At 42.5% G+C, this 11,266-nt stretch overlaps 1 protein-coding gene across 4 annotated transcripts in view; it reads left to right on the top strand.

The window, feature by feature from the left end:
* kif26ab (kinesin family member 26Ab) overlaps positions 1-9,754 on the top strand; it is a 71,830-nt gene extending 62,076 nt beyond the window's left edge. For all 4 annotated transcript variants that reach the window (XM_086095263.1, XM_086095264.1, XM_086095266.1 and 1 more), the window contains 7 exons: positions 287-446; positions 717-879; positions 1,893-5,139; positions 6,686-6,873; positions 7,503-7,526; positions 7,631-7,781; positions 7,874-9,754. In XM_086095263.1, coding sequence (XP_085951389.1) covers positions 287-446; positions 717-879; positions 1,893-5,139; positions 6,686-6,873; positions 7,503-7,526; positions 7,631-7,781; positions 7,874-8,055 — 4,115 coding nt within the window. In that variant the 3' untranslated portion in view covers positions 8,056-9,754. The remainder of the gene's footprint in view (positions 1-286; positions 447-716; positions 880-1,892; positions 5,140-6,685; positions 6,874-7,502; positions 7,527-7,630; positions 7,782-7,873) is intronic.
* Positions 9,755-11,266: the final 1,512 nt, after the last annotated feature.

An 11,266-nucleotide genomic window follows, 5' to 3' on the forward strand; every position in this document is an offset into this window, starting at 1 on the left:
GACGATTAGCGGAACATTGACGGATGCCCACTTCAAATGATGAAAACATTGACACGCTCATTTTGCTGAGCAATCGACGAATGACGGATTGACGGTTCGCCTTGAAATATTGACAATGACGGAAGGGTGTCCCGACTGTTGACAAATGCCGAATGACGGATGTTTAAAATCCATTGACACGCCCACCTCTGGTAAATCCCCACCTCAAATAAAAGTGTGTAAGGAACTTTGCAAATGTGTTTGCATTTTACTCACTCTTTTCTACCCTCTGCCATTTGCCCGTTAGTGACAGGTGGGCGGAGCAGACTACACCTCATCGACCTAGGGAGCTGTGAAAAAGTCCTGAGTAAAAGTCGAGACGGAGGGGGCGGCGCGTGTCTTTCTCTGAATGCGTTGGGAAATGTCATCATGGCTTTGGCGAACGGTGCAAAACACGTACCTTACAAGTAAGACCCCGCTTTTACTCACAGACGCTAAGCTAAGTTCATTCCATATGTCATTGTATCAGGCCAGTCCTTGCGTGTTCCATTACGCTGTGACATGTGCTTCTGTTCATTTAGTTTGTGAAGTTAGTTTCTGATGCCAGCCTTCACAGCTGTTGCAAAGATTTATTGATGTCACAAAATGAATTCCAAATGGCTCTCAAATTGATGTCAGCTCACTTTATTTTCATTAGAATTTATGACTTATTTTCTAATAATAATGTTCCCCTGTAGGGACAGCAAATTGACAATGTTGCTGAGAGAGTCCCTTGGCAACATCAACTGTCGAACCACCATGATTGCCCACGTCTCTGATTCTCCGGTTAACTATGCCGACTCACTCACCACGATCCAGCTGGCATCCCGCATTCATCGCATGAGGAAAAAGAAAACAAAGGTACTAGGATCACTTCATTGCCAATCTAAATATTGATAGCGGCAGTAATGGACTGATTCTCTTAATGAGATTCCAGGAAGTAATGGTGCATTTTTGAAAGAACGTTTACTTTATGCAACAAGTCACTATCCCTGTTGTCAGACAACTAATCAGTATAGAATAACTGTAATTAAACATTATGAGTGTTGCTATCATACTGTATAATGCAATTTGAAATTAGATCCTCCATGATCCATGCCACAATTTCATTCTTTAAATAGGACTTCCTCCTGTAATTCTGGAGCTATTACGCAAATTAATGTGTAAATGCCTTCCCAAATGAAAGATTATCAGTGCAGTAACTCCGGAGGTAGTTTTTCTCTGCTCCTCAACACATAATCGTGTAATCAATACCACTGCCTAAGGCATTGTGTGATGCATTTCTTTGTATTAGGAAAATATATGCGCCAGATAATTAGGTGCAATGACAGCATAAATTTATTCTGTAACAGTTCCAGGCATGATTGCAATGTAGTCCAACCATAGCAATTCATTTTATTGATATTCATTTCTGTGTGACTATTGATGTGCACTTTTAACCTTGGGATAAACATTGACTGATAACGCCAGAAGAATAAATTTTGCCTCAATCTTGGTTTAAGATTGACTGTATTGAGGGAATTAATATACAGTACTAATCAACTAAATAAAGATCAGATTGTAGTCTTAGTGCAGTACATCCTTTAACAGGGTTCCAACCGATTCTGAAAAAGTGAATCTTGGCATTGCAATATATCAAGTCAATCTTTCGGAAAGTCTTAGAGAATGTTAACAGTTATATGGTTTTAGTCGGGACATTTCGGAGCAGAAGCATGTCATTTATGTACTGTAGCAACTTTGGACAACGTTGGGAACATTGTGAAGTTAGTATTAAATCTAATTTCAAATGGAAGTAAAATGTCCTATAAAGTCTTGAATGTAACCTGCCTTTAGCTGTAGGAACCCTGTTTAATGTGCTTGTGTTTCCTTTCCAGTATGCATCCAGTTCATCTGGAGGGGAAAGTTCCTGTGAAGAAGGGAGGGTCCGTCGACCACCTCACCTCAGGCCTTTCCATCCTCGGACTGTGGCGCTGGACCCGGATCTACCCTCTCTGCTCAGTGACCCAGACTACTCCTCCAGTAGTGAGCAATCATGCGATACTGTCATTTATGTGGGCCCTGGAGGAGCTGCGATCTCAGACAGGGAGCTCAGTGACAATGAAGGCCCACCTTCTTTTGTTCCCATCATTCCTTCCCTGAACAAGAAGAGGACGACAAAGGAGGGTCCGTTGGACAGAGACCAATTCTTTAAATGCAACACGTTTGCTGAGCTGCAAGAGAGGCTGGAATGTATAGATGGTAGTGAAGAACCTACAGCGTTTGTTGGTGAGGGCAAGCGAAACCAAGCGAGCCCCAAGATGGACACATCTAAGGAGAGCGGAAGCTCTGTTTCACCAAAGACTGTTGCGAGTATGACTTGCAACCAAGATGGCACCTCACCCAAACAATCTCCGAAATCAATTGCCATACAGCCATTTTTCAGTCCTGGTGCTAAATCTAAAGTGGACATTTCTGAAAAACAAGGCATACCAGCAGAAAGAAAACCACCCGAATGTGTTCCAAATGTATGCAGAACCAGTGCTGATGGTGAGAGGAACGTGGTTTCAGAAAACAGTGTTGATGCTGAAAAATTGCCAATTGCTACAACAGTTTATCCTGAACCAGTTGTAAGGGAGAAGATCTACTTCAACAAGAAAGCCTCTCGCAAGGAAAATTCAGAAAAGGTGGAACGATCCAACACCAGAATGCCTCCTGTAGGAATGAGCCACCAAGCCGTGAAAAGGAGAGATCATTGTACTGCCCCAATTCTCCGAGCTCCAATGGAGGTTTGCCAGGTGAGCTCCACCTTGCAGGAAAGGTATTTTGATCGGGACATCCTGAGAGCTACTGTCACCTTGCAGCAGCCCGTGGAGCTGAATGGAGAAGACGAGCTGGTGTTCACTGTGGTAGAGGAGCTGTCTATAGGCGGTATTGTTGATAAGGGCCGGCCATCCAGCATTATCAGCTTTAACAGTGATTGTTCTCTTCAGGCCCTTGCCTCTGGCTCCAGACCTGTCAGCATAATTAGCAGTATCAATGATGAATTTGATGCCTACACATCATCTGCTGGGGGAGCTGAGTTGAATGTTGAAATGGTCACACCGCTACAGGAAGGAGCAACGGAGTGTGTACATAGTAGGGGTTCATCTGTCAGCTCTTGGCTTAGCGAAGTTAGCGTCTGCACCCTGGAAAGCGAAGGGGCTCAGTCTTCTGATGTCTTCCTTCCACCAGACAAGAGCATGGGACCAGAAGCCACCTTTCATTTTGATTCCTTTGACATGTTCCATTCTGTATCAACAACTAGAGATGCCAAGAATTCCTTGAATGACAGTGGGTTTAGTTTTTCTGAACAGGACAGTGACAGTGCTGCCTCAAGCAAACTCTCCTTGACAAAGTGCCCCCCATCTCCAGATTCAACCAAAGCATCCCTCAGATTACCTTGTAAAATAACAAAAACTAATTCACTTAGTTCCACACTTTCACAGAGTCCCTCCATGGTTCACTCCAGTCTTCCAAGGAAGGTCAAACCTACCTCATCCATTCCCAGTAGTAGCAGTAGCAGCAACAGCAGAGATCCACTGAGGCAAGACGCCAAGCAGGAAAATCCCTGGCAGCGCACAGACAACCTCCCACAAGCTCAACCAATTGTCCCCACTAGCAGATTTGTCAGAACCCCTGCTAGTGGCATCTCTTCAAGCAAAGTATCCAACAACTGTAACAGTGCACCTCGACCATCCAAGGCACATGGGTCTACCTCATCCCAAAGGGTGGTTGATGGGTGTGAGAAGTCTGCCAGTAAGAAATCTGATCCTCCCAGCAGAATGCCTCAGCTAAGAAGAGGTGCCACCACTCTTGGAACGGTGCCCGTCATCCATTCCTCAACGGACTACAAGGGAAACCAAGATGTTGCAGCAGCAACAAGCCTTAAATTCTCCTCTCTTGGGAAAAACAACAAGGCTAACTCACAGAAATCAAGTAATCTACCCAGACCCGGTTGCATATCCCCTCCTCCGCCGCCAGTAAGAAAGTCCAGTCTCGACCAAAAGACCAAGATCCTTCTACCCCAAAGTGCCTTAAAGTCAGCATATGGGGAGGCGGGAAGGAACATTGGGGCAAGGGCAGGGGTTTCAGAAGATGAACTTGAGGTTCGTCACAGAGTAGACTCCATTCATTTAAAAACCTCCAGCCTAAGAGCTGACCATAACAATGTCAAAGTTACCTCAAGTCTGAAGTCAAGAGGAACAAGAGGTGAAGCTGGTCATCACTATGGTAGTCAGATGTCCTTGGAGAGGTGTGACAGTTTGTCTCTGTCCAGCCCCCGAGCCGGGCTTAGTAGAGAAAATAGTGGAGCAAGTCTGGGGAGCAGCAGCAGCAGCAGCAAAATTGGTAAATCTATTCCTCGATTTGGTATTCCTAATTCATCAAGTTCTCCTATCGCTACCTGCCCGTCATCCCCAGGTGGAGGAACTCTAAGCAAAACGGGCCAGGTCAAAACATCAGGAAACCCTCGAGCGTTAGGATCACTCAATAGCAGTAAGGCACGCTCATTATCCGCCAACAGTTCCAAAGGCCTAAGTTCCTCCACCAAATCTTTGGCCACTGCTGTGACTAGAAATACCAATGCCAACCTTCCTCCATCAGGCAGAACATCAGCTCCTCGGACCACAGCCGCTGTCAATAGCAAGCCTGGGAGAGGGACTATTATGGGCACAAAGCAGGCGGTACGAGCCGCTAACAGCCGTGTGAGCGAACTGGCAACAGGTGGCATATCGGGCAAGCACGTGAGAGTTTCCGGAGATTCGGACAGTGGTAATGACAGTGGTGTGAACGTGGGTGAGGACAAACCCCCAATAGCTATTCTACCCTCTCCATATAGCAAGATTACAGCACCCAGACGGCCCCAGCGTTACAGCAGTGGTCACGGCAGTGACAACAGTAGTGTGTTGAGCGGGGAGTTGCCTCCAGCAATGGGCCGCACCGCTCTCTTCTACCACAGTGGCGGCAGCAGCGGATACGAGAGTATGATTCGTGACAGTGAAGCCACGGGGAGCGCTTCCTCGGCCCATGACTCAATGAGTGAGAGTGGAATGTCATCTTTGGGGAGAGCAAGGAGCTCCAAATATCCCAAAAAGAGAGCAACTGGTGAGAAACTCATTAAAATCAGTTACACTGTTCTACTCATGTTGAGGAAAGTAAACTTATACCAACATATTACTATAGCAATGTAGCCTGACGTTCATGCTCCATTATCGAGAAAGGCTCTTTATCCTTTCCTTTCCATTATCCTTTCTTATTCAGTTGCAAATTGGTATTTCATTGTATTTTCTTCCCTCCGATTCAGCCCCATGAATTATTCATGTATATATGGGAAACCGGTGATGAATGTTTCACAAAAAGATGACTCAAACTGTGTGATGATCAAGTTAGATGAATTGAACATGAGCGCGGGGGACCGAGTTCCATTTTTTAGACCATTAGATACAAACATTGGAATTCAGGGCTTAAACGAGGCTTAAACATAGCCCTCAACAATATTTTCCCGTTTGTGAACTTGCAACATAGTAACTCATGAAAATCCTATAAATATGCAACCACCGGCTCTAGACCAGCTTTGCATCATTTGCGACTCATAAATATTCACTAGTTCTGCGCATGAAGGGTTGGTAATTTGGACATTTGTTAGAGTGAGCGCGGAAAATTAAAAGTCGAATCATAATTTGCAGACTCGGATCAAATGGTGTGACGCCACCGGAACCGGCGTTTTGTTTACATGGTTAAGCGCGAGTGCACTTTTGACAGTTTGACAGTTACAGACTGAAACCATTTGGAAATGCCAGTTGACGCGTCTAAAAATTGAATATGGATGGAGTCCATAGCCTACAAACCCTTTAAGGGTAAATCTTCTCCGGTGATTTGATGTAAAGCAAACATAAATTTGTGTTGATCGCGGGGCTTTTTCTTCGTCACATTGTTAGTTTAAGCGCCAACAGCGCAACAAGCTGCCAACCTGCGCAAAACATTTTGATATGCTACATGATCATTTAGAAAGAAGTAAGTAAAACAGGTACATCTCAAGCAAGCAGCTGTAGAACAGGGAGAGCCGCGATGCTATCTATATGTTAAAGTCCCGGTTTTAAAATGACACGTGGCTTGTATCAAAAACTATGTCTGATATTTGTAACAAACCAAAAATTTGCTCAAGAATTCATTGAGTTTTAATGAACTTTTTTGGAGCCAAATACATAGCTTGCTCTATTGCGAATGTCTATTATCTTCGCAGCTAGCTAGCTAGTGTACCAAGTAGCATGCAGGCTAAACCATCCATCATTCAGGATGTTTAACAACCCCAAAGTGTGCAATAACCGACCCAGATTCGACCATTGGCCACAATGCAACGCGAGCTTCCTCTTAGGGTAAGCTATTTGAAACTTATAAGAACGACTTTTCAATGTGCCAGCAATGCGTCAGAATATGTTTTCTGAATTTTTTTAATGCTTTGGACCCCTTATGGAATAATATAAAGCGCTATATAAGGTTTCTTTATATTATTTTCTAAATACGTCATATTAGTCCAATCGGAGTTAATTCCCTGACATTGTGGCCCAATTAGCGAATTGGGACCAGCCACTAATATTTACCCACAGACCCCCAACACATACTAAACGTTTGCGTTTACATGCTTTTTTAGGTTTCCAGAGAAGACGGCTAATTCCAGCGCCCCTGCCAGATACTTCTTCCCTGGGGAAGAAAGTAAGCACAGCAGCAGGCCAGTGGGTCGACTTGCCCCCAACACTGAAAGAGCCTTTTGAAATCAAGGTCTATGAGATCGACGATGTGGAACGTCTTCAGAGAGGACGTCAGGAGCAAGCTACAGAGGTGCGTGGCGGGTCGTTCCTGACATAGTTTACATTGCGCTGCATCTTGCTGACCTTGTCACGGATCATGTAGCGTCTGGCTCTCATGACACTCACTTGCTAAGCCTTCGCAGTATTTTGCATCGACAACAAGTTGTGGGAATGTTTTAGCACACTTCTTCCCAGTTTCTTTTTAAAGACCAAGACAGGAATAACATGTCTCAGACGTCTGACCTTCAGTCATCTGAGTGGCAAATCCCCGAGTGGAAATGTCAGTGTAGAGATCTTACAAGCCCTGAATTTTAACTCCTCAGTAATGTCAACCGTTCTGGAGGCAATTGCTAACAGGCTTTGAATGATATATGGACTGTTCGTGATGGTAAGAGTGAGGAAGAATGCGCAATGAAGACGAGGCTCAATCAGCTCACCACTCACTGCTGATTGCCTTTTATAGCTCCTCATCTGTGGCTCATTGACTGCTCCCATAGGTTTAGCACAGCCACACAGAGATGTCTTAACTTCTTACGTTTAAATTTGCTTTTAATTAGCGGACACATTCCAGTAATAAAAAATGATTAGCACTCTTCACCAAAACGTATTATGATTAATCATGTTCAACGTTGTAACTTTTTTTTTTCTTACCCTTTTCAGCAACCATTTCATGATGTTGACAAGGTGAGAAAACATTTGGCTGTATAGTGCTTTCAGATGTCTGTATATCAACTTAATTGAGCTTTTGCATTCATATGGGTATTTAAACAATTCTCATGTTCCCCCAGGGCCTGTTGTATTTTAATAATAAGTTGAAGATGTTGGAGAGAAGGCAACAGCAAGTAAGGGAATTGAAATCGAAGCACGAGGTCTTGATGGAGGAGCTGGAGGACACCAAGGCCCGGTTGATGATGGATCCCAACAAGTGGACAGGAGAGTGTAAGTATTTTTTATTTAATTTTTTGCCATGCCCCCCGGTGCTTTATTGCTATATCAACATCTGAACTGCCAACTTTATTTTTTGTGAACAGTTGACATGGACCCCAGTTTGGACAAAGAGTCTCCGGAGTACTTGGACGTCTTGGAGCGTGTCATAGAGGATCTGGAGTTTTGTGTCAACTTGTGCAAGTCGCGCGTCATGATGGTGACCTGCTTCGACATCAGCACGCAAGCAACCGCCGCTCACGAGGAACCGCGGGAAGTTGAAGTCTGAGGACGAATGGAAGTCGATGTGGTGAAACGAGGAAGTGAAAGGATGGTGAAATGTAGCAACCACTTCAAGGATATTACTGCAGTGAAGAATACCTAGATGGCAAGAGGGCGTCTTTGCATGAAAACAGGAAGTCGTAACCACTTTGCTAGAGTGCCTCGTTGTCCAAGACATGTTTGAAGGCAGTGAAACGAACTGTGAGCACAAATACATAGCAGTGGCCATCACATACTCGTATTCAAGAGTCAGTGAACACCCGGAAGTGCCTTTATTAAAAAAAAAAAAGTTTCATGTCATTGTTTTTCATTTGGTATCTCGAGAAACCTAAGCAAACCCCGAACATATTGCTTTTAAGAACAAATATTTTATATTGCATTGTAAAGTGTATTTATGATTATGTGGTGTGTAAAATATCTCATTGAAAGGGTAGAAATAAAGAGGGGAAAAAAAGAAAAAGCAATAAGCTAATGTTATTGCGCTCCCAGATTTAGCCTTTTCTCTTGTTTGAAACCTCAGTCAGCATTTCCATCATGTCCATTCAGCCTCTTGCGCCTTATGTTCACTTTTGTAGTTTTCTAGATCTTCAAACTGGACTGTGTTTTCTCATTAACGATGCATTTACTGTCATCCCCCATCACCTGCCAGCTTGCCTGCAGAATACGGCAAGGTTAAGTGAATGTTTATTTTTTTTTCCTTTCTCCCTCCAGTTGCCTTGATCACAATGAGTCTCAGTGGATGCACCAAGGCAGAGCAGCAGTTACGTATGACCTATTATGGGTGCCCAAAACGAGATGTTAAACCAAAACATATCAATCAGAGAAGCCACTGTGATGGACAGTTCGTGTTAGTTCTCTTTGGTGCCTCCACATGTGCGCATGTTATGGTTTTCGATACAAGCCTACAACAACAAAAGCATGACTAATAGTTACACTGACTAATGGGGATCTAAGTAGACAATGTTACAAATGTGAATAAAAAAAAAAGAGGCACAGAGGATAAAGCACAAATAAGTCTGTTGTTTATTTTTTGTTGTTAATTTGTTCCAGCCGAGCCTCAGCTCTATGCATTCCACTTTTTACTGAAACTGTCCAACTCTCAGATGTTGGACTCTTTGCCCTGGATTATTTTATTTTTTATTTATTTAATTGATACATTTAGAAAATGGCATAAAGCAACTCCACTGACTCCACCATTGCTGTAGTTTCCAGTGAAATTATGCAGCAAATATTAGTTAGCAATCTGTATGTCATCTAAGATGATCACTAGGAATGATTAAGAACAAGCAACTTTTTTGGTATGGAATTTTGGTGCTTTTTTTTTTCTATATCTATATTAGAATTTGTTTACCTTCTTCAACAAAGATGTTCTCTCTCTCAGGCCCTCTCTGAAGATGCTGCATGAGATTTTTTTAATCATTTTTTTTGTAATGATTTCTACTCCATTTTTACCATTCAACTTTTTTACAATAGCTTCACTTTTCACTAATGTGGGTTTAGGCATATGAATGAAAAACCTATAGTACCAAACCAAGACCTTTTTCCAAGAAATTATTTTATGTAAGGTCATATTTCATATCGAAACCCATATTTTCGAAAATCTTTGTTTTTGTATAGGATTTTCAAACCCTGTGTATAAATGTATGATATGGCAGCTTGTGTTTTACTTTTACAGTATCTGTGAATAAAATACTTCTTACTGATAATCCAGACTTTTGTTGGTTTTGTTTTTGGTTCACATACTGTTGGCCGCAGCTTTTGGTTGCGCATCAACAATGTGCTTTCACATAATTCTTACAAATGTCACATAAGTGAATTTCCTTCTTTATAAAAAGCCATTTTCAGCCTGTAGTGGCATAACAGACACGTGGATAAACATGTTAGCTATCACTTAATGGTGTTGCTTTTGGGAAGTTGTTGTCTGAGTGCAAACAGTTGCAGTTGGGCTGTGTCAGACCGTCTAGTCTAAGCAAGACTGAAGAATCGCAGCCCGCTTCGCCTCAGGCCTCAAATCATTTGCAGGGAGCTGGCTGTTGTTTAAGAACTGAAATGAGTTCACGCAAGAGTCAGGAGTTACCCCTCAATCTAAAACCCTTTTCGCTCAACCTAGCGCTGACCTGTGTTGGATCTACTCACACTTGACTTTTTATTCTACAGCAGTCTCGTTTATTTCTCAGGCTATTTCATATATTCCTCCTTTTGTCTTAGGTGTTTGTTTTTTTACTATTACCCAATTCTGCCAAACTTGGTTCAATGTAATTGTAATGGAGTTATGCCCATCAACACATAAAATTAAAACAAAGTAAACAAAACGTACAATTCTCCATGTTAGATCAAATCGGAAATAATTGAGTTTTTTCGGGCACTCGTCATTGTGCATAATCTGATGTCTATGAAGCAGAATGAGGACCAAGGCTATGCATTTAAATAGCATTATTGTTATGATTTTGTTTTGGGTTGGGTCATTGTGTTATGATGTTATGGATGTATTCTGCTTGTACAGTTACTATGTCCCTTATGATGAGTTATTATGCTTATGCAAGTCGGGGGGGGGGGGCTCTTGTGTTATGTATTTATATGCTTATGCAGGTACTATGTCCCTTATGATGATGTGATTATGGCGTTCTAGCTGCTATGTGTTTATGCAGTTACTATGCACTTTAAGGTCATAATGTAATAATGATGTTTTCGCTGTATTAGCCACTTATTTTGCCAAGTTTTATGCAGTTAAGAATGTTCCTTGTGATGAAAACTACCAATCTAGTAGGTTAAGATCATATTGGCCTGATTAACCAATAGATTGATCAGACATTGACTATACCGGGTGGTTACGGGCATACCAATTTTTGGGGGTTAGCCAAACAACCAATGAAATTGGCTACAATAGAAGGTAAGTCTAACTAGATCTCTTGGAAATATATTTATTGTATCAATTTATTGTATTCTAAATGTATTTATGAATTATTATGGGATTACAATATAGTGTTTATAAATGAAAATGTGTCTCAATATAGATTTCTAGGCGTGACCAGCGCAGTGGTTTAGTGGTAGAGTATCTCACCTGAGACTGGGAGGCCAGGCCGGTTGTGGGTTCAATCCCTGGCCGGGTCAGACCAAAGACTATAAAAATGGGGTCCATTTGCCTCCCTGCTTGAATTAAGGCTTGGAATTGGGGGGGTTGGATCCCCAAATGATTCCTTGAGCGCGGCCACTGCTCC

Source organism: Leptonotus elevatus, chromosome 14 (genome assembly GCF_054856555.1).
Source record: "Leptonotus elevatus isolate MCC_2025b chromosome 14, RoL_Lele_1.0, whole genome shotgun sequence".
Lineage (NCBI taxonomy): Eukaryota > Metazoa > Chordata > Actinopteri > Syngnathiformes > Syngnathidae > Leptonotus > Leptonotus elevatus.